Raw genomic sequence first — 24,592 nt, 5'->3', positions numbered from 1 at the left:
AAACCCAGCAGAAGAGAATTCACCATTTTAATCCTGCATAAAGAGAGCAGTATTGCAAGTGAAACCAGCTAGTACCAAAATTGTTAACTATCTTATGCAAAACATGAGACCAAAAGTGGAATTTTCAATAATATTATCTCTTCTTAAGAAAGGATTTGCATAATTTCTTTTTTTTGAAAGATTTTATTTATTTATTTGAGAGAGAGAGAGAGAGAGGGAGAGAGAGAGAGAAGACCATCAGGGAGGAGGGGCAAAGGGAGAGGGAGAAGGAGACTCCCTGCTGAGCAGGAAGCCTGATGCAGGACTCAATCCCAGGACTCCAGGATCATGACCTGAGCCAAAAGCAGCCCATGAAACACCGAGCCACCGGGCACTCCAATTTTAGTAATTTCTAGTGAGCTCAAGAAAATACTCACCTAGTCTAATCTATAAATCCTCATATCTCATAATTTCCCCACACAATATTGGCCTTCATTCTTCTAAATGACACAAATAAAGTGTACTTTTGAGAGGGTTGGGGAATAAGCCCTGATGAGTGAGCAAGAACCCTTCAGAAGATGAATTAAAATTAGAAGGATAATCAAACTACCATTGCGGGTGCTTCTCAACTGTACCTTGAGGTCCACCTCAGAATGACAGAAACCAGAATTTCTAGGATTGAGTCCTTTATGAGATATTTATGATACTTGCATCAGACTGCCAGAGAAAGCTTAACCTAACTGTGTATATAGATATAAATCTTTTTTTGAGGAGCTAGTTCTCTAAGTATATGTCAAACTTTTGGCAGGTTTCAGTAGCACTATTAGAACAGATCAACATTGATGAAGAATTATTTATTTAGGGCACATAGCATTTTGTCTCAGAGGAATTGGGATATCAGATGCTTACCTCTCTTTTTGATGGCAGGAAAAAAAAACTTGAGTTTGAGAGATGGACAGAGCAACATTTTTTACCAAGTCAATTGTTATTTTCTATTTGATTTCATTAGTTTACATATTTTGGGGGAAAATAAGCAACTGTGTTCTTTGACAGGATTATTAAATCCTAAATTGTGTCCATTTGTATGTGGCTTGTATTTATACAATCAGAAAAGAAAATAATGCCCAAGCCAACAATCTCCAAACAATTTCCAACGAGAATAAAATATTTTTAAAGTCTACAGATAGCAAATGTTGCTTAGCCATAATCTATATCAGGCCTAGGGGAAAAGTTAAAGAAAAAGTTGAGAAACACTTTGAAATGTTAAGTTATAGTACAACTCCACCTGATGGAATTCTGTTGAATTTCACTTGTGTTGAGAAACACTATGTGTATACATGTATATGTGTGTGTGTGTATATATGTATATGTGTGTGTGTGTATACACACACATATTTTCACAGAATATAGGTATTTTCATATATATATGAGATACCATCTGAATTTATATTTGATCACAGTTTTGTGAAGATGAAATGATTAGTAATATGGATAGAGAAAGGGCTGGAAGAAAATACATACAGATATAAACAGTTTTTGATAATGTGTGGAAAACTTAGAGTGAATATATTTTTTATATTTAAAATATTTTCCACATTTTCATGTTTGTCTATATACATCTTTATATGTGTAAACTTAATCGTGAAAAAAGTCAGCAAAATACATTTTTAAAAAGTAAGAAACATTTTGCAAAATACCAATGGGCAGTTTTTTGGGGGCTGTCTCCATGATAAAAAGGTTATGCTGCTTAGCTCTTGTATCCTGTTTTTAATTGGTTGTGACTTGTAATCCAATAGTTCAATAAAAACAGAAGTGAGATAATTGCATTTTACTTCCACCTTTTCCATTAACTTGGTTTGCTATTATGGGCAAATAATTTAATATCTCTACTTCGTTTTCTTCAGTGAAATGAGGACAACCACATTAGCTTTTTTTTAAACTTTAGCACCAAGAATTAATTGAGGCAATGACTGGAAAGAATTGCTAGTACATGAAGAAAATATTCATTAATATTCTGCAAGATAATATCGTTATTTCTTGGAGCAGTTTAGAAATACCAGCAACCTAAAACTTTTTTGTGAACTAAACCTAAATAAGTAATGCCAAAAAATAAACAAGATCTTGATAAAATCAATGAAAATGAGTAAAATACGTGGCAATGGAGATCTGTTTAGTTGAGTGTAAGAAATAATTGGATATGCTTCCTAAAGCAGTTAAGCCTTAAGCTGCTAATATATATATATAAAGTGGCTTAAATAAGATGGAAATTAATTTTTTAATGTAAGAGTCTAGAAATGGGCATCCAGACTGGAGGACACTATCAGTAACATTCCATTGAATGATAAGAATTTAGTCATATAGCCATACCCAGCTTTAGAAGAAGCTTAGAAATGTAATCCCTAAATGGTTTACCATATTATTAGAGAAAAGGGGTAAAAAGATTTTACGTTTTGTTGTTTTGTTTTAGGCTAGGTAGCATTCTGCTAATTACATTTATACTTAATTTGGTTTCTGAAAACAGCCTATGAAATCATTGCATCATCAGAAGGAAACCATATCCTACATTTACTTCCTTCTGATATCATCCCATCCCATTGCTTTAAATTACACCATACGCAATGATTTTCAAATTGTATTCCCAGCTTTGATCCTTGGAGGATAAATAAACTAAAACTTTACCATAATAATAAACTCATCCAACCTCTTGGGTACCTAACATCTCAAATTTAACATGTCAGGTCGAGTAATGGCACCAAAAGCCACCCAAAATCCTGAAGCCAGATTTGATTTCTCCCTTCCGCATGAAGTCAATCCTTGATATTTCCATTCTGTCTGTCTTCCACTAGTAATAAAAACTCTGAGTTTTAGATGGGCACTTGGCATCTATGTTAAGTTACAGACTATTTTTCCAGCTTCGCTTTTAGTCAAATGTGGTCACATAACTAAGCTCTGTTTCCTTGAATAAAGACTGAAGCCATTCATGAAATTTATAGGTTATGCTTATAAAAGAAGTGATGGCAAATGAAACTCTCATACTTGTACATAAATGTCTATGGCAGCTTTATTCATAACAGCTGAAAACTAGACACAAATGTCCATTAGAAGATGAATGTATAAACAAATTGTGGTATATCATAATTCAATGGACTAGTTCTTAGCAACAAAAGGGAATAGACTGCTGATGTACACATCAACATAGAAAAATTTCAGAAACATTATGCTGCGTAAAGAAGCTTTACACAGAAGACTACAAACAGCGTGTTTACATTTATAATAAATTCTAGAACAGGAAAAATTATTCCATAGTAGCAGAAAAGAGATTAGTGGCTTTCTGGGAATGTTCACTGCAAAGAGCCCAACAGGAACATTTTTGGAATGATATATATTTTCCATATCTTGAATTTAGTGGTAGTTACACAGGTGTATACATGTGTCAAAATTCATTGACCATAAACTTAAAATGTGTAGTTTATTGTAGGTACAACCCCAATAAAGTTGTGTAAAAGAAAAGATAGTCTTGGGATCCCTGGGTGGCCCAGCGGTTTGGCGCCTGCCTTTGGCCCAGGGAGCGATCCTGGAGACCCTGGATTGAGTCCCACATCGGGTTCCCTGGTGCATGGAGCCTGCTTCTCCCTCTGCCTGTGTCTCTGCCTCTTTCTCTATCTCTGTGTGACTATCATAAATAAATAAAAATTAAAAAAAAAAAGAAAAGAAAAGATAGTCTTATTTGTAGTAGAAATCAAATGGTAACAATTAATCATGTTGAAAAGAAACAGTTCTCACAAACAGAAATACAAATGGCTGTTGGAAAATACTCAAACTCACTATGAATAATAAATGCAAATTTAAAGTATGATTTTTGCATATCAATTATTGAAAAAGCAAGGAGGATTCCAGTTTATGATCTGGCCTGTAAGAAGTTTGGGAGTCACCATTCAGTCCTAACAAGTGAAACGTTGAAGAAAGTGAAAAATCAACAATGCTCCTTAGATCTTTAAGACAAGTAAGCTCACAGGGCAAACCACTGCCTCTAAATTGTAGACGCCTATAGGCAAATACGGAGAGTCACAACTTACTGTAACAGAAACTTCCTTGGAAGCCAGTGTGAGGGTTGGGAAATTTGAACTGTAATTGAGGAATTGTTGGAGATGCAGTTTAACCCGGAGTTAAAACTCCAGAGGGACCCAGTTATTGGAAGGATGCCTCACTTTTGTGAGTTTTGCCTCCTGAAATCCTACCAGTTTCTCACAATGAATTTTGGAGGAAAATCCACTTGTGCTTCTAGTAGGGCAAGGGGAATTTTATTGGAGTCTAACTGAGCTGGGGGAAAGGAAATACCCAACCCCAGCTGGCTTTAGTCATCCTGTCCCACTTGAAGGGGAGGCAGAACAACTGAGAAACATGTGGAAGTTCAAAGTTCAGAGGCACAGGCTTAGTGAAGGACAGAATTCTAACTACAGGACTTGAATGTTTGCCACCCTCCCATACTTTCCACCACATTACTAAAGGCCTTACAGCAGCTCCCGTTACCCAGTACATCATGTCCATCGATAAAGAAAAAGATTTACAAGATACTAAAAGGCAAAATCCATAGTTCTAAGAACAAAGCGAGTATCAGAACCAGACTCAGATATGGCAGGCATGTTTTGGAATAATCAGATTGATAACTTGAAACTATTATTAATATACTGAAGGCTTTAATGGATAAAATAGACACCATGCAAGAATAGATGGCCAATGTAAGTAGAGCAACAGAAATTCTAAGAAAGAACCAAAAAGAAATGCTAGGAATCAAAAATCCTGTAGCAAAAGTGAAGGATGACTTTGATAGGCTTATAAATGGACTCCATTTGGCTAAGAATCTCTGAGCATGAGAATATCTCAATAGAAACCTCTAAAATTGGAAAACAAATGGGTAAAAGACTGAAAAACACTAGAACAGAATATCCAAGTGCTCAGGAGGTGCAAGATACATGTAATGGAAATAATAGAAGGAGAAGAAAGAGAGAAAGGAACAGAAGAAATATTTGGAACAACAATGACTGAGAATTTCCCACAAACTAAGGTCAGATACCAAACTACAGATCTAGGAAGCTTAGTGAATACCAAGCAGAGTATAGGCCAACAACTGACCAGGTAGTTGTTGGAAATCATTCTCAAATCATGGAAATCAAAGATAAAGAGAAAACTTAAAACAAGGTAGAGGGAGAAACACCTTACCTAGAGAGAAGCAAAGACAAGAATACTATCGATTTCTCCTTGGTAGCTATGTAAGTCAGAGGAGAGTAATTAGTTAAAGTGTTGAGAAAAAAAATCCCACCAACTTAGAATTCTGTTTAAGAGTCTACCTACTTATGATTAGCACTGGGTGTTATGTCACTGATAGATCACTAAATTCTACTCCTGGAACTAATATTTCACTATGTATTAACTAACTGGAATTTAAATAAAAACTTGAAACTAATTTTAAAAAGCCTATGGAAAGAACTGCATGCTTTTTAAAAAAAGAGTTTACCTAGAATTATTCTTGAAAAAGGAAGGAGAAATAAAGAATTTTTCATACAAACAAAACCTGGGAAATCTGTTTCTAGTAGACTTGCCTTGAAACAAATGTAGATTCAGTTCTTTAGAGAGGAGGAAAATGATATGGGCAAGAAACAGATCTACACGCACAACAAAAAAAAGAACACTGGAGAAGGAATAAATAACAGTAAAAGAAAAACTTTTATTTTTCTTGTTCTTAATTGATTTAACAGAAAAGTTTGTTCAAAATGATAAAAGCAAAAATTATACAGTTAAAAGCAAGCATTTACTTTTGCAAACTTATTTATAGTGTGTATATATATATTTATATATATACACATCGTTGTATATGTATAGTTGTTTATGGCATACACACACACACATATATATATACTTGTATATAAGTGAAATGAATGACAGTAATGGTACCATGAAAGTGAGATAAGAATTAATATTGTAATTATGAGGTATTCACACTACCCAACAAGGGGTATAGTGTCATTTGAAAGCAGAATGGGATGAGTTGTACTTGCATACCACAAACACTAGGACAACTACTAAAAAATATTTTTTAAAAGGTATAACAGATATGCTAAGAGAGGGGAGAAAATGGAATCATACAAAATGCTCGATTAAAACTACAAAAGGCAAAAAAAGTGGAAGACTTAAAAAATAAGAGCAAGAACAAAAGTAAGAAATTTGAATTAGTACCAAATGTTATAGATATTAATCCAACTGCATTAATAATCACTTTGAATTTCAGTGGTCTAAATGTACCAATTAAAAGACAGAATGTAAGAGTGGCTCAAAAAACAAAACCTGGCAAGAGAGGAAGATGGAAGCTTTGGAGGAGGACCTTGAGCTTACCTTAACCCATAAGCTCAATAGAGAACTATCAAATCATCCTAAACACCCAAGAAATAGACTTAAAGACTGATAGAACAAATTCTACAACTAAAGGGAGAGAAGAAGCCACATTGAGGAATGGGCAGAAACATAACGAGCCTGTCTAACACACGGAAGAAGGCAGAAACTTAGAAAAAATGTCAAGATGGAGGAATTTATCCCAAATGAAAGAACAAGATAAAGCCATTGCCAGAGATCTACACGAAATAGGTATAAGTAACATGACTGATGGAGAATTTAAAGCAAGAATCATAAGGATACTTAATGGGCTTGAGAAAAGAAGACATCAGTGAGACTCTTACCATAAAGATAAAACAGTGAAAAAATAATCAGAGATGAAGAATGCAATAAACGATCTTGGAAATGGCTTAAGACAATGGACAGCGGGCTGGAAGAAGCAGAGAAACAAATCTGTGACCTCTCTTACTCTGTTGGTGGGAATGCAAATTGACATAGCCACTCTGAAAAACAGTATGGAGGTTCCTCAAAAAATTAAAATAGAACTACCCTAAGAGCCAGCAATTGTACCACCAGTATTTACCCAAAGAATACAAAAATACTAATTCAAAAGAATACATGCACCCTGATGTTTATAGCAACATTATCTACAACAACCAAATTATGGAAACAGCCCAAGTGTACGTCAACTAATGAATGGATAAGGAAGATGTGGTATGTGTATATATATATATATATATATATATATATATGATATTACTCAGTCACAAAAAAGAATCAAAATCTTGCCATTTGCAATGACATGGATGGAGCTAAGAGTATTATGCTAAGCAAAATAAGTCCGTGGAAGACAAGTATTATATGATTTCATTCATATTCAGAATTTAAGAAACAAAGCAAATGAATAAAGGGGGAAGAAAGAAAAAAGGCAAACCAAGAAACAGACTTTAACTGTAGAGAACAAACTGATGGTTACCAGAGTAAGGTGTGTGGGATGATCGGTTAAATAGTTGATGGAGATTAAGGAGAGCATTTCTGATGAACACCAGGAATAGTATGGAAATACTGAATCATTATACTGTACAACTGAAACTAATGATACATTGAATGTTAACTACCTGGAATTAAAATAAAAACTTAAAACAAAGAAAAAAGAAAAATGAAGCCCAACTATATGTTGTCTAAAAGAAACCCACTTTAAATGTAAAGACACATACAGATTAAAAGTAAATGGAGGGAGAAATACAAAACATGCTAACATTGCTCAAAGGAAAGCAGGAGTATTAAATTCAGACAGAGCTGACTTCAGAGCAAGGAAAGGCAGTCAGGACGAAGAGGGGCATTACATAATGATAAAGGGGTCAATTCTCCAAGAAGATGCAACTCTTAACATTTATGTGCCTAACAACGACCCAGTTATGTGAGGCAAATACTGACAGAACTGCAAGCCAAAATACATGAATCCACCATTAGTTAGAGATTTCAAATCCCTCTATCAGAAACGGACAGATCCAGCAGGCAGAAAATCAATTAGGACATAACTGAACTTATCAACACCATCAATCAACTGGATATAAAGGACATCTATCGACTACTTTATCCAACAACAGCAGCAGAATACACATTCTTCTAAAATCACATGGAATTTTCAGCAAGATAGACCACATTCTAGGCCATAAAACACACTTGAACAAATTTGAAAGAATAGAAATCATACAATGTTTTCAGACCACAGTGGAACTAAAAATCAATAAAGAATGATAGCTAAAAAGAAAATCCCCCAATTCTTGCAGATTAAACAACAATCTTCCAAATTGCACATGGGTCAAAATAGAAATCTCAAAAGAAGTGAAAAAAATATTTTGAACTAAATGAAAAAGAAGACACAACTTACCAATGGTTGCGGGATGCAGCAGGGCTTTGGGGGAAAATTGATAACGTTGAATGTATATCTTAGGAAAAAAAACCCAAAGATCTAAAATAAGTCTCTCAGTTTCTACCTTAGGAAACTATAAAAATAAGATCAAATTAAATCCAAAGTAAGCAGAAGAAAAGAAATAATAAGAATTAGAGCAGGAATCAATGAAATTGAATAGAGAAAGGAAATCAATAGAGAAAATCAATAAAACCGATTGCTGGTTCTTCAAAATAATCAACAAAATCAATAATTCTCTACTCAGGCTACCTAAGGAAAAATGAGAGAGGACACAGATTACTAATATCTGAAATGAAAGAGGGGTGGATCACTGAAGATCTATTGGACATTAAAAGAATAATCAGTGAATACTCTGAACGACTCCAGGCATGCAAATTTGATAAGCTGGGGGAAAAAGAGTAATCCCTTGAAAATGACAATGTGGTGAAACAACACACGAGAAGAAATGGATTTCTGAATAGGCTTGTATATGTTAAATACATTGTATCAATAATTAATAACCTTCAAAACCAGAAAGTACCTGGCCCAAATGGATTCACTGGTGAATTCCACAAAACACTGAAGAAAAAATTATACCAGTTCCTTATGATCTCTTTCAGGAGATAGAAGCAGATTCATACTCTGAGGCCAGCATTGCCCTGATACCAAAACTAGACAAAAGCATAAGACAACTACAGACCACTATCTCGTGAACCTAAATGCAAAAATTTTATCTTCAGTTCCATAAATCCTGGGGATCATCCTTTGTTTCCCAGCCTCTCCTCTAATCGATTCCAAGCCCAATGATGAGCTTTTCACCATAAATACTGGATCTTTACACTTTCTTTAATATTGCTTCCTAGATCAAGGCCTGGGCCACTAGTATCTCATAGACTGTAGCAGTAACTTCTTAATTAGTCTCCTTTTTGCCAGAGCGTGACTCCCACTTCTTTCTCTTCCCTTCCCCACTTCTCCAAAGCCCTTTTCATGTTTCAGTAATGCTGGAAATTTTTAGATTCTTTAAACTTACCATATTTTAACTCACTGTGGGGAAGTTTGCATATTCTTTTTTTTTTTCTCTGCCCAGAACATTCCCTAATTTCACCCACCCTCCCCAAAACCTGTCTAGAGCTCCTACTCAACCATCTGGGCCAAACCTAGATAGGACATCACTTATCTTGTGCTAAGAAGCCTTTCTTGAGCCTCAACTGTTGGGTTACTGTTCTTTGTGCTCCTACAGTATCATGTTCTCACACAGTTTTAGCAGTTGTTATTCTGAATTCTTCTCTATCTCCCATCTAGACTATTTTCTTTCTGCAAAGACAGAATGTATTTCTGTCTTGTTTATATGTGTAGCCATTATCCATCAAAATACCTGTTGTGTAGCAGGTCCTCTATAAGTATTTGGTGATTGTCCACAGCTTCACAAAAGCTAGCTATGTTAGATGCACAGGGTTTTCTGAGTTAATGTGAAGATGGGTACATAGATCATGTTAACTCAACGTGTGCATAAAAATAGTAAATCTAGTCTGTTCTATAGTAGAGGGAGTGGTGACAGCTCCTATGGAATGTTTTGGAAGGAACTTTTGCAAAGGTAAAGTTGTTATAAAATGTTCCACAAAATCTGATGAAAAAATCTGCCCTTGGGGATCAGAACTGTAGGAGAATAAAGTCGATGAAAGAAAATTACCGTTAGACATCTCATGTCAAACAAACCTTGTAACTCTTGTTTTGTGCCTCCCAGCTTGAGTGCATAAGAGAAAAATGCAAATTTTCCAAATGAAGTACAGCTAACAGTGCATAAATCTCAAGAAGACAGTAGGATACACTTATTAAAACTTGGCAAGGATCAGAAATGAATGACTTTTTCTCTGAAATGCCAGCTTTTTTCTTTTTAAGATTAGCTTTTCCCTAAAGCTACATCAATTATAAATAATTGTCTGCTAGCAAAACTGGCACAGCCAAACTTAAAGCAAATAAACTAAGAAATTAAACTGATTAAAAAATAAACAAGAGATTTTTTTTAGCATTTTTTGAGACAATGGTTTCAAAAGAATGCCAGATGACTTCCCTATCTTTGCATATGTAGGAATATTAATTTAAAATTATGAGAGACATAGATTAATATTCTACTGCTGTTCAAAAGAATTCTCTGGGAATCTATACTTTGGACTTGCTTTTTAAAGAAAGTTTTATTACAGTTCTTCTGGCAGTCGTCTCAGTCACATTTCTTTGTTCTGAGCAACTGAAACCGAGCCATGCTAGCTTAAGTTACAAAGGAGAATTTATCTTAAGGATACAGGGGTGTGTCTTAAAACCAAAGGGCAAGGATGTAGCTAGTCTTCAGGAAAAGGAAAGCCGCTAGATAATCCCCTTCCTTCCCTTTTTTTTTTTTCCTCTTTTCTCTTTTCTTTCTTTTTTTTCTTCCTGTGGTCCAAATGACAAAATATTGTGACCCTAAGAGTCTCTCTCTCAGTCTCAATTCCACATTCTTGCAAGAGAGAATCTGACTGGTCTAGTTTGGACTCCTGTCCCATAAACCATTATAAGAGTGGGTTGGGTTGTGAAAACATGCCGCCAAGGCTCACAGATCGCTTCCAGGTAAATGGAGGGGAATGAGTAGCGGATTGTTGGTGTCCACCAGAATTGTTTATCAATTCCTGAATGGAACCAAGAAATATTAACCTCGTATCAAATTAAAGGGTATAGTAAAAAAAAAAAAAGAAAGAAAATAATGTTATGTTCAACTCAAGGGTCTTTCTAAGGCCCTCATCACAAATTCTAGCTTCACTTCCTCTCTTCCTGCATCTTTGGTTATTTCCACATGCTGAGACACCCTAACATATATGACCAGCCCCCATCGCATTCCCAATAATTAGACCTATATTTTGCCCCTTTTTTTTTAAATTACTTCTTATTGCTATCTCAGAAGTAAAAACTTCAAAACTGCACTACTTGATCCGGCACCTCCTTGGTCCGCACTCTACGAACTGTTCCTTCTCCCTTGACAAGTGCATGTCTTCAGGCTACAAGTGCTGTTGGAGTTTAAGAAATCCCCTTGAATCTATCTCACTTGACCTGTGACCTCTGCATTGATTTATTCCAGACTCACCATTTCTGTCTTCGCCTAATATAACTGCATTTCAAAACTGTCCCTTTGTCTTTGTCTTCTCCTTTTGCTCCATCCTCACATTGGCACCAGTTACCTTTCAAAGATGCTGCTATAAGCATAATTGAGGTGGTTGTCTTTCTGTTTTAAGACCAATTTGGGGATTTCCATTGTCAAAGGGGTAATGTCTGAGATGCTTTTAAATTTGACCAGAGCACTGCTTCTTATCTGCAGCTCTGTGACACATATACTGTGTTTCAATGATCCAGAAATTCTGGCCATGACACAAACATGTCATGTGTTCGTAATTTGTGAATATGGTACTTGGTACATTACATATCAGTTATTTGTAAACTCGCACATCCCTCGATAGACAGGGGGTTCCTCAAGGGCAGAGGTGCAACCTTTGTTCCTCTGTATCCAGGTCAGGGCAGTGCATGGGATAGAACAGATGTTGAGTAGGTGCTGATGAAATGAAACTGTGCCCATCCAACAAGCCTATACATTTATTTTTCAACTGGAAAAGAACCACACACTGCAGGAAGCAGAAATTTATCATATGCCCTGATGATTTTCCTCTACTTGTGAAACATCAGTAATAATTGCCTTGTGTTATGGAAATTTATTTGCTGAAGAATTCTGTGTCATTGGTGACAAGCCAGAAATTACAAGGCTGAGAAAAATTATAAGAGGACAATGTCACCCCCTAACCACAAGTTTCTTCTTTTTCCTTAAGTTTAGCCCTTCAGAAGCACTTAAATATATTTATATCATACTAATTTAGGTTTTTGTGCAGTCTTTTTGTAATTTTATGTTGCCTCTAAAGCTCAGCTATCCTTGACAATTTGAAAAATCCCATCCATATGTAATAGGATGTTATATTCAGTGTCTGCCAAGGCATGAAGGAAGTAGATGCTCCATTTCAGAGTAAGGTTACATTATAGGACTTGTAAAGTGGAGAAAGTAGAAAACTTGTTTTGCAGTCCTGAACTGACCACCAACTTCTGCCTAGAAAAGGATTTGAGGAGCCAAGAAGTAGAGTGAAGGTTGAGAGAGTGCTTTTGGAGAGCTGCTGGCATGCCGTGTCCCATCTCCCTTCAAAAGAGGAAGGCCTGGTGCTATCAAAATATAACTTCAGTAGGTTAGAACATCATGTTCCACAGTTTATTTAATTCATTATGAAAGGAACCACCAGGATGGTAAAGCTGGTTCAAAAAATCTTGAGAGGCTAACTCTATATCAAAAATTGACCGAAAATATTGGTGTAAGATTTTTAGGTTAGAGACCGAACTGGTGGATGTATTATTACGGGGCAGTAAATGCCCAACCTCTGGCATTATTTTATCTAAAAGACAGAGCTTCACTGCATATCTAGATGCAAATGATAACAAAGTCATAGATGAAAAAATCCTACCAATGAACATGTAACTTTACATAGCCCTATGCAGAGAAGAGTAAATGATAATCACACAGAGGTACATTTTCTTAGAAAATAAGGTAACCTCCGAGTGGGCTCCTAGACTGGGCATTGAAAGGACATGCAATGATTCCTCTACCTTATTTCCAAGTTTTGGGCAATGTCTGTTAACAGTCCCTGACTGTCATTTGAAAGCCTGGTAAGACATATATCAGGGGGTCCCTGCAACCGGGATTGTGGCAGACTGGTTTTGACTTTCCATGTGCAGAATCATAAGTGCAGCTGTTAAACTGGCCGGTCACTGTGTAGGAACTGAAGAGAGGTGATTACGTTGGCTGTCTTGCACACCCACAGGGTGGCAGTACAAAGCATGCAGGAGGCTTTCCTGTAGGGTCAGGTAGGGAGCACAAGAAAATGTAAGAGAAAATGGGTCACTTAATGGTCATCCAGGAGGATCACTGAGACCCCACAGAGAGAAGCAAGAATAATCACTGGATACCTAGGGGCCCAGTAAGCAAAGGTGTTAGGAGAAAGCATCCCCTGCATCTAGAGCCATGTAGGTTGATGTCCTCAGTGGATGGGGGTGGGGTGGTCTCTCTGGAGAATGGCCTGCTCTAAACACCTGGCAGGCTCAGTACCAGTCAAGTTAGGGCTTCTCTGCTTCAATCCTTATCCTTTCCTGTGATTTCAATGTAGGCAATTGATAAGACCGATGGGCGAATGATGGTGAGGAATGAAAACACAAGCCTCCTTTAAGAGGTTCTTGACTTCAGGCCTCTCTCCATTCAGGAGGCCCAACCATTGAGAAGGGGAAACAATACTGAATCACACGCAGAGTCTGACAATTATATGGAACTGGACATTTTTATTATTCATTTAAGAGCTTTTATCACCTATAAGTGACCAGAAAGTCCCAAGGCCTGCCACGATTTTCATCCAGGCAGGAGGGCGCCAAGTACAAAAGAAGGTTACTTAATGAGCGGAGCTTGTGCAACGCAAATGTGTGTGTGTGTGTGTGTGTGAGAGAGAGAGAGAGAGAGAGAGAGAGAGAATGTCTTTTTAAGCATGACCTTGTAGCTATCCTTTGAATTCAGTAAGTCTGCGCTCTCAGTTTCTTCAGTGTGGGTAAAGTGTATCCCCACATTGAATACCCCTAGTTCAGAAAACGTGCGTTCAAGTGTTGTCTTCATACTGGCATGATGAAACACGAATCTGCAAAAACCCCCAGGAATACTGTGCTCCCGATACAGATGTGGTAAACTATTTGCAGAATTGCTGGTGTCACTTAAATGCACTCTGCTTCAGCAGAGAGGAAATCCTATCTCTAGAGGTGTCATTGTTTTTACATGTTTCATTTCATTTTGTCACTAATCATGGTTCTGAAAGACAAGCTCTTCATATTTTTCATTTTACCATGTAACTTGGCATGGGCTTATTTTTTTGGCTCTGCTTTGTTTTGCAGAACCGCGCATGAGCTGTTTCTCTAAATATAAGCAAGGTAATATCCTTTTAACGCTTTTGAAAAGTGCCAGAATATTTTAAACATTACTTTTATGAGTTTGGTTTTACTTTGCACTAGTAAATGTGTTTCAAACATGCCTTTTTAAAGTAAAACAGTGTTGTACAGAAGTAATCCATAGGATTTATGCAAAATACTGCTATTGATGGGGCCTGAACTGAAGTTTGTTTGCTCTTCCCTCTGGAATGTTCCTGGCCCTGACTGCCCCATGTCTTTTTCTCTCCCTGCATTCTGGGACTTTCTTGGCCACCTAACCTAAATTTAAACTCTTATTTTTTATTTTTTTTTATTCCGCTGCATTGTTTTCAAAGCACCCAACATATATTTATATGTTTGTTTATTTTCTTTCTGCTTCTATTAAAATATGTTTGCTAACAGAAGGGCTAAGTTTTCTTCACTGCAGTATTTTCAAGATATAGAAGAAGGGACTTTCAACAAATATTTGTTGAATAAATGAATGAATGGATACACACTGAAAATTCTTTCCTGGTAATTTGAAGAGCATGTCTGGAAAACAGTCCTGCATAAGAAAATTCTAGTAGTATTGAATATCCATTTGACACTTGTCATTATACTAGATTTAAAGGAAGGATTTGAGGGAAGGATTTGGTGAATTTATATCATGAGCAGTTAGATATCGATCACTGTACAGAAGCACCACTGCTTTTTTTTTTTTTTAACCATTTATTAAGCACCAACTATGGGCCTGGCTTAGTGCTAAAGACCTAATATACATTGTTTCATTTACCCTTCCATGTTAGACCATGTATGGATTATTATTATTATCTCATTTAACCAATTAAACTGGGTTTTATATCTCACTGAAGGTCATACAATAGATAATTTGTGGCAGGACCAGGACTCCGACTCAGGTCTGCCTTCATTTCAAAGCCCAGAATCACAACCATAAGACTGTCATTGTCTTTTCTTATCTATGCTAGTTAAGTTTTGTACAATTAATGCTGCCAGGAGAAAACACTAAATGTGTTCTGACAGAGTACACTAATGTGGAAAGCAATGGTTCAAAGGTTAGTATCTTAACCATAAGAGTCGAGATTATTAGTCTAGTAACAAGATAGATAACGATGTGGATAAGCATAGACATTTTTATTTTTATTTTTCAAAGATTTTATTTATTCATTCATGAGAGACACACACACACAGAGAGAGGCAGAGACACAGGCAGAGGGAGAAACAGGTTCCATGCAGGGAGCCCGACGTGGGACTCGATCCTGGGTCTCCAGGATGAGGCCCTGGGCCGAAGGCAGCGCTAAACGGCTGAGCCACCCGGGCTGCCCAGCATAGACATTTTTAGACCAAGTGACTAAAGAACCAACCACACATTCTACTTGAAGCATATAAAAACAGAGCTATAAATAAATAAATAAATAAATAAATAAATAAATAAATAAATAAATAAATAAATAAATAAAAAGGGCACTTGATGGGATAAGCACTGGGTGCACTGGGTGTTATATTACATGTTGGCAAATTGAATATAAATAAAAAAAACAAAATAGAAAGGGAAAAGTCAGACTTAAAATAGCATCTAAAGCCTCCAAACCAGTGTACGCTACCAATACTTTCTTTTCTATGGATTACAACAGAGATTTTCATTAAAAAAACTCTGTTTAAATAAATCTAGAAGAATTTTTTCAATTAACTGAAAAAATAAAAAAATAAAATAAACTGAAACAAAACAAAACAAAACAAAACAACCCACCACCCACCCCAAACTACAGATGTTTAGGGAGTGAAAAATAAGCAGGTGACTGGAGCAGAGAAGTCTGAGAAGCGTGGGTTGATTCTCTCTCTCTGTCTGCCATGTGACCCATACACCCGTGGGTCATATATTCGGTATAAAGAAGCGAGGGTTCCTGAGACCTGGATTCCAGGGTTGATTTTGGCTCTTGTGACCTTTGATAAGCGACTGGACGGAGCACACACGTGGGAGTCCTTAGCTGCTTGGGTTAATTCTTGGGTTTGCCATCTGCTAGCTGTGTAAATTGGGGTCCCAATTTCAACTTTCTGTGCCTTAATTTTCTTGGATATAAACTGAGCCGTTGTGAGGATGAATTAAATATTCCAGATAAAACTTGGACTAGCGCTTGCAAGGCGCTAGGAGCGCCTCCCGCAGAAAACCTGCCGCCTGCGGAGCTTCGCGGGCTCCTTCCTCCGCTCTCCGGCCTCGCCCCCTTCGCCCTCCGGCGGGGCTCCCTTGTGCCCTCTGCTGGTCAACAGCGGCCCGGCCAAGCGTCCTGGTTGCCATGGGTACGGGGCTGACGCGGTAACCAGGGAGACCGAGGCGGAAGTTCGGGGAAGCTGGGGCCGGCGGCCGTGAGGAGGGCTGCGGGGGCTCCAGGTGGGGCGGCGGGGGGCGGGGGCTCCAGGTGGGGCGGCGGGGGGCGGGGGCTCCAGGTGGGGCGGCGGGGGCTCCAGGTGGGGCGGCGGGGGGCTGGGGCTCTAGGTGAGTCGGCGGGGGCTCCAGGTGGCGCGGCGGGGGCTCCAGGTGAGTCGGCGGGGGCTCTAGGTGGGGCGGCGGGGGCTCCAGGTGGGGCGGCGGGGGCTCCAGGTGGGGCGGCGGGGGGCGGGCGGGGGCTCCAGGTGAGTCGGCGGGGGCTCCAGGTGGGGCGGCGGAGGCTCCAGGTGAGTCGGCGGGGGCTCCAGGTAGGGCGGCGGGGGGCTGGGGCTCTAGGTGAGTCGGCGGGGGTTCCAGGTGAGTCGGCGGGGGCTCCAGGTGGCGCGGCGGGGGCTCCAGGTGGGGCGGCGGGGGCTCCAGGTGAGTCGGCGGGGGCTCCAGGTGAGTCGGCTGGGGCTCCAGGTGGGGCGGCGGGGGGCGGGGTCTCCAGATGAGTCGGCGGGGGGCTCCAGGTGGGTCGGCGGGGACTCCAGGTGGGGCGGCGGGGGCTGCAGATGGGGCGGCGGGGGGTGCGCTTCCGAGCTGGCGGGCCGGGATCCGAGGGGCGGGGGGGGGTGTGGGCTGGGATTCGGGGGCCTGGGGCGCTGCCCGAGTGGGTGTCCAGCCCCACCGACTGCCAGCCCCACTGGCCTCAGGAGTGGAAGCTCCTTTTTTTCCTATAAACAGAGAACTTCTGAGCCCCTGGTGCCAGTGGAGTCGGGAACTGTGAACCCTGGACACGACACCAGGGGGTTCCATCGTACCCGCTCTACAACTTGACTTTTTCTTTCTTTTTTTTTAAGATTTTATTTATTCATGAGAGACACACAGAGAGAGAGGCAGAGACCCAGGCAGAGGGAGAAGCAGGCTCCCTGTGGGGATCCCGAGGCGGGACTCGATCCCGGGCTCCCGGGGTCACACCTTGCCTTTGTGACCTTGTATTACATGGGAGCACTTTGACACCCAAAAGGTTTTCACCGATGTTTAAATATATTGTTGTAAAATTTAGAAGATAATCTGATGCTATACAATTCTGTCTCTAAATTTCCTTTTTTATGACGGGTTGAGATCATGAAAGGGGGAAGAATATGAATGATAGGAATTAATCATTTTAAGTTTGTAGAACAATATTTAGATTTCAAGTCCTAAGAGGAACTAATGGGACTGGGAATAAAATTGTAATTTCTGGCTTTGTCACCAATCTTGGATGGATGCCTTAATTTTTCCCATTCCTAAAATATTCATAAGTGACCACTTAGGGGAATAGTGGACTTTATGAGAATGAGTGGCATAGGTCATGAAAGGGTTCATCCATGAAAGGGTTGGATTTCCAAAAGGTGTGATTGATAAATTTAATGCTTTCATTGCTATTGGCGATCATATGAAGTCTTCAGTTGATACAGAATTAATAATCGTATATTGATTTACTGTTGTGACTTTAAAACATTTTTTTTAAGCTATAGAGGAGTTTATTTATAGTCAATCTGACTCAGAGGTATGATCATTATGTAAAACGGATGAAATCAGAATCTGTGGTTTAAGAAAAGCCTTGATGGCTCCCTCATTCCACTTTCAGGGTAGTTTCTAAGGCTGCCCCTTCCCTGAACCCTGAGCTCTCTGGAGGCCCATAAGGAGCCCGCTGATTTACAGGCCACAAATTAGAGTCCTTTTGTTTGATATCTTGCAAATTAGGTGGGGATGGGAGGGCAGGGGGGTGGGGGGTGGGGTGGGGTGCGGTGGGGTGGAATTCTCATCATTTAATATAGCGATAAACTGAGGCTCAGAGACCACTTTGGACACAAAGGTCCTCTGAAGTTTAACCTAGTATCCATTAATATTACTTATCATTTTTAGTTGGCAAATATTTTAAAAAGATTCCTTGCCCCTTGATATCCACAAGCAAACTTTGCTAATTTTTCTCAAGGGAACCTGCATATAAAAGGTAAAATCTGGATGACATGGGTACTATTTAGTACCCTGAGGCAATATTAATCAGATATATTGGTTGGCTGAAAGATGAAGTGCAGCTGAGAAGTCAATACCTGATTTACTTTTCATGGCCTATGCCAGGAGAAAATGGCATATATTTAGTCAGTAGGCCGCTCAGGCATCAGATTGTGCTAGGGATCATGTATTTTTCCTTACATATTTAGAAAGATTTTAATCTTTACTTTTGGGCCTCAAAATATGTGTTAAAGTAAAGAAAAATTCTTATTTACTGGCATTTAAGTTTTCAGGTCTAAGATGATCTGGGTCATTAGAATAATCAACTCATCTTAGATAAGTTTTTAGTTATAGGGACGCCTGGGTGGCTCAGTGGTTGAGCGTCTGCCTTTGGCTCAAGTCATGATCCCCGGGTCCTGGGAAGGACCTGCAAGGAGCCTGCTTCTCCCTCTGCCTGTGTCTCTGCCCCTCTCTCTTTGTCTTTCATGAATAAATAAATAAAATCTTTAAAAAAAAGTTTTTAGCTATACAAATTGTCCCATCTCAAAAACAGTGGCTTCCCAAACCTCCCATTCTGCCGGTGGCATCATGGCAAATTCTAGGAGAGTAGGGCAACTCTTTATGAATGCTCTGAGTTTCCAGGGTTCTAAATCATCATGATTTCCTGGTTTCCATTCTGTGGTAGCCAGCCTTGATTCTTGGGTTGCATTCCCAGAATGAGATCTCAGGTGGAAGGAGAATCCAACCATCATGGACACCTTTGGGTCATATCATGCGTATAGGAATGGGGAAGAATAGGTTGGGGATGGAAAAATGATGCGGCCTAATAAATCAGGTAACCAGACAATTTTCCAAATAGCTATTAAACTTCTGGTGTTTAATAATCAGAAAAAAAAATTGTGTCACCAGAGGACAGGTGGAATGACGAAGTTTGCATAATAGGGAGTTGATCTGTAGTTCCCTGATTCCGTTAAGTGACTCAAGTTTGGGGCTTTGCTGATCTTCCGGCTGACATTGTTATGTCCTTGCTGTGCCGAGAAAGGTGACCTGCCTCTCTGTTGGTTTTACGAGAGGAAACAGACAGAACAGCATGACTCACAATTATAATCTTCCTTTTCTCTTCATACAGGAAAATTGGCTTATGTGTGTGACTTGATAAAACATTTAGCTGAGAAGAAGCCTTACTAATTGCATTCAGTGAGGTGAAATACCCCCGAATAAGACCATTGATTGGTTAAATCACATTATCAGCAGAGCTATAAATCTGAATCATCTCATCCTAATGAAATTTACAGACTTTTTTTTATAAGAATTCATTTCAGTCGTCGTGTATTCAGTTTTATGCACAAGTGGACCCTTGAACAATGTGGGGGGAATAGACACCACGATCCCCCACACAGTTAAAAATTAAAGATCACATAACTTTTGGCTTAATTTTTTTTGGTAATGATAACAGTGTGGAACTTTTCATGAAAAACTTAGCCACAGTAGACAAGGGTCCAGCAATTGTATTTCCAGATTACAATAAAAAAGAGATACAGACTCTTTTTGAGTAGGATTATTCCCAGAGTTTGCTCTTCTCATCCCTCCTCCCTCCACATCTCTTTCTTAGTCTTTTCTTTAGTGGGGGGGCGGGAGGGGAGGCGGTGGTGGAGGGTGGCGGGCTGAGGGATGTTAGTGAGTGGGAGGGTGGGATGCAGGGAGTGGCGTCGGAAGGTAAGATCTTCCTCCTTCCTCCTCCTTCCTTCCTTCCTTCCTTCCTTCCTTTCTTTCTTCTCTCTCTCTCTCTCTCTCTCTCTCTCTCTCTCTCTCTCTCTCTCTCTCTTTCGTTTTAAGTGAGACAAAGGTTTTGCCTACAAAGGAGGGGTAGAGAAGATGCACCCTCCCCTCCCCAGAGCAAACCGAATCTTAGTTTCCCAGTGGTATCTTTAGTTTTCTTTGACACTGATTTTAGCTTTGAAAGCTAAGGCTTGGTGCTTGAGAAGTGAGTCTAAGTTCTATGTCCCTCCTAAGTATTTCCTTCTGTTGGAATGGTCCACAGTATTGTCTCACTATATGGCTTTCCCTTTCATTTTGAGTTCTTTGAGGGAAGACACCATGTCCTATTTACCGTTGTGACTAAAGTACGCTTAAAGAGGTCACAAAGGAGTGGCTAAATATTTGTTTATCGAAGGCACAAATATACTTAGTCCTACAATGCATCCACTACACTGCTTGCAATATAGAATTATTTTGTATAATTCCATTTTTGATTATCTTCAGAGAATAAGTGCCTTCAGAATTTTCTCCAAGGTAGTCAAACTCTACTCTTTCAGACTAAATTATTATTATTTTTTTATTTTTGGTGGGGAGAATAACTTGAAACTGGATTTGAATGAACAAAGTAGTCGCTCTTGCTGAACAATATCCTTTTTAGTTTTAAATGAGGCACAACGAAGTAGATCTGTGTGTTTGTTGGGTATGTATGGTGGACTTTGCAGGCGATTTCAAAAGAGGCATTTTAAAAGTATTTTGAGCAGTGGTTGCATCATTGGAATTATGAGATAGTGTCCCAGAGGAACAAAACTGAAGAAGTTACTCATTTGACTATATAGACTTTGATGTTACAAAAGCCTTCCATTTGGTTACTCCCGTTCTGATGCCTTCTCTCCTGAAGTTTTTGAGCAAAGCTTCTAGATTTATTTTCTGTTCTTCCGTCTTAAACTTTCAGTGATTCTCATTAGCTACAGAGTAAATTCCAAATGCCTGAACTTTGCATTTAAAGCCACTCGTTATGGGGCCTCAGCCTACATTTCCAAATGTATGCCTACTTTTCCCCTCCACGCAACCTGCACATCAACCAAATAGAATCAGTCATTAGTCCCCATTTGAAAGCTGTTTTTCTCATAGTGTCGACTGTTTATCATATCTTCTTATGTGTATGTGTGTGTGTGTGTATGTGAGTGTGGAGTGGGAAGGGGCAGAGGGAGAAAGAGAGAATCTTAAACAGGTTTCATGCCCAGCTCTGAGCCTGTAGTGAGGCTTGATCTCACAACCCTGAGATCATGACCTGAGCTGAAATCAAGAGTTGGATGCTTAACCAACTGTACTCTCCAGGTGCCCCCTCCCCCCATATCTTCTTAGATAGCCTCCTTTCTCCTCAGATCCCCACATTAAATGCTAGCCAGCTCAAGTTCTTTCTCTCACTTCTTATATTATTACATCTATAAATTTTATGGCCTTTATAATTTCTACCCTATTTTATGGCTTTTATATATAGGTTTTATATGCCCTTTTTGACTCTATGCCATTTTTGAGCATAGAAAACAAATTTCCCTGGATCTTGATACCTTCATGCCTCTCAGCATGGTGCTTTGCATATAGCAGAGACTTAGTAAATATTTATGGGGGTTGTGAGTACGTAGAAACACATGTATAAACCAACAATATCAAATGGTTTGGCCATTTGAAACTATGGACTGCATGGTAATACCTTTTATATTTCTTTAAGAGTGTTCAGAATTTGGAAATTTTATTGGTATAAAAATCTAATAGTTGTGCACGTGATTTGGTAATTCAGCATTACAGAGTAAATTATTATAGAACCATGAATAATTGGGATATTCAGGAAATAGGGTGTTCTGAATAATTTAATTTTCTGGTTAACTTGGAGTTAGGCAGAAAATCTTTTTTTGTTTCATTTCTTGTTAAAAAATTCTTTCTAAATATGCTAATTTCTGATCTTAGGCAAAGAGCATCATTAAAATTTTCTTTGATGAATGAGGATATTAGAGTGCCTTTGGGTAATTATTACATACCTTAATTTTCATTTTACATTGCCATATATGTACAAAGAAAGGTTTTGAGTTTGGATTGTATCTCTAAGTTTCTTTTCTTTTCCCTATATTTAGCCATGGATATTGTTTTTGGATAGGAACAAAACCTGATGCATATTTTTATACTCTTTACCACAGAAAGAGCCAGAGAATGTGCTCTGTCTTAATGAGTGCATTCTTCACTTTCAGCTGACTATTTCCATAGTTTTTTGCTATAACATTATTCGTAAATTTTTAGTTCCATCACATGTTATACTTATAACTTTATTAGTATATAGATCTATATAAAACTTAAATTTAGCATATATACATATATATTTACTGTTTAACCTTTAATTAAGCTTTTTTCTCATAATGATTTCGGTTTGTAAAACTTGCAACTACACATAGTTTTGAATTTGTAATTTAACTACTTTACTCTGGCATAATTCTTTGTTACTTTTTCAGAAGTTTTTGTAAATCACAGTAATTTTTTGATAATAATAAGACTGGAAAAAAAAACAAAAGACTGTGATCATGGACACCAAAGATTTTATAGTTCTTCCATGGGGAAAACCTGGAAATTCTGTAAAGCTAAGATACAGGTAAGTGCATAAATATTTATTACTAAAATAGAAATAATTGCTAACATTTCTGTATGTTGTATTCTTTTTATATGAGACAATTTGGACTTGAACTTAAATTTGTGAGCTCTTATTTCCATTTTCTTTACATTGGTGTATTTTTATCTATGAGATAGTAGGTTTGATATAATCTATCATAATTTTTAAATTGAGGACTAAAATTATTTATGCCACAAAATTGAGGTGAAAAGTTATAAGTGAGGTTTGGGTTTATTGACTACCGAAGCAGTCTAACAGAAGGTTTCAGATAGTTTGTGATACTTTTTCAGGGTTAAAAAGGAATCACCCTGAAGAAACTGAAAGGCACTGAAATTTAGGGAGATTATTGGACTGAAAGATCTTTCAATAGAGAATAGAAGGTGTCATCCCAGCACTTCATCTACTAGGGACAGTATGTTGAAATCACCTTTCTTGGGAAGGGTACCTTACGTCCTGGATTGTCTTGTGGACACATTCAGCTAGCCAAGCCATCTCTGGGAATTTCGTGACATAGCAGGAGTACTGGCAGTGTCAATATACTGTTTCTTTTTGAGGTCATCTAGAGTCACTGGAAATTCCCAAGGCCTGCCTCTCAAGTATCAATAAGGGCCAGCCAGTCTGGGTTAGGGACAGACTGTTGATTTTCAATTTTAGTTTTGAGTTCCCTGAATTAGATCAATAGTCCTGTGGTTATTCAGTGTGTTCAGAGCCTTCCTAATTCTTCCCTCACTTTTGAGATACTGTGAGTAAGAGCACGTGTAAACTGGAAAATGTCACACAAATATATGGCATTCCCAGCACAACTGACCCTTGAACTACACAAAGGTTAGGGGCACTGATGCTCTAGAACAGTCAAAAATCCCTGTATAACTTTTAACATCCCCAAAACTTAACTACTAATAGCCTAGTCTTGACCAGAAGTCTTGGAGAACGTAGTCAATTAACACATACTTTGTATGTTGCATTGTATTATATACTGTATTCTTTCAATAAACTCAGCGAGAGAAAAGAAAATATTACTAAGAAAATCGAAAGGAAAAGAAAACAACACTATACTGTATTTATCAAAAAATTTTTGTGTATTAGTGGACACATGCAGTTCAAACTTCTTTTGTTCAAGACCAGCTGTATTAATTTTACCCTTTTTAGGTGGGAGGGGAGCTATCCAATTGCTACTATTACCGATTTTGTTTTTTTGTGTAAAGAAGAAAATGGGGCATATATAATTTGATTTTGGTCCTGTGTTTCTAGTCTGTGTTTAGATACATAAAGACCATTTAGCCAACAGACATTTATTAAGTGAGCATGTTCTACACAGTGTGCTAGGGAATGGTGGATATGAGAGGAAGAAGACACAATCTTTGTTCTCAGGTAGCTTGTAGAGGATATGAATAGATAAAATCACATTTATGAGATAGTAGCAAGCGTGGTGTGATGAGAAAGCCCAAGGGGCAATGAGAACATGGCCCAAGCTGCTGGGGCACAGGTGGGGAGGTCTCCAAGCTTT

General features: G+C 38.5%; 1 protein-coding gene across 12 annotated transcripts in view; it reads left to right on the top strand.

Moving 5' to 3' along the window:
- The first annotated feature begins 22,927 nt into the window (after positions 1-22,927).
- The window catches only part of ZBBX (zinc finger B-box domain containing), a 106,480-nt gene continuing 104,815 nt past the window's right edge, over positions 22,928-24,592 (top strand). For 11 of the 12 annotated variants that reach the window (XR_005383963.1, XR_005383959.1, XR_005383958.1 and 8 more), the window contains exon 1: positions 22,928-23,067. Coding sequence is in view for 5 of the 12 variants with exons in the window: in XM_038583803.1 (XP_038439731.1) it covers positions 23,000-23,067 (68 nt within the window). In the remaining 7 variants the exon portion in view is untranslated. The remainder of the gene's footprint in view (positions 23,068-24,592) is intronic. The other variant, XM_038583797.1, reaches the window with a different exon arrangement.

Source organism: Canis lupus, chromosome 34, assembly GCF_011100685.1.
Source record: "Canis lupus familiaris isolate Mischka breed German Shepherd chromosome 34, alternate assembly UU_Cfam_GSD_1.0, whole genome shotgun sequence".
NCBI lineage: Eukaryota > Metazoa > Chordata > Mammalia > Carnivora > Canidae > Canis > Canis lupus.
Note: the sequence above shows the minus strand (reverse complement) of the source record. Positions and strands in the feature narration are given on the sequence as shown.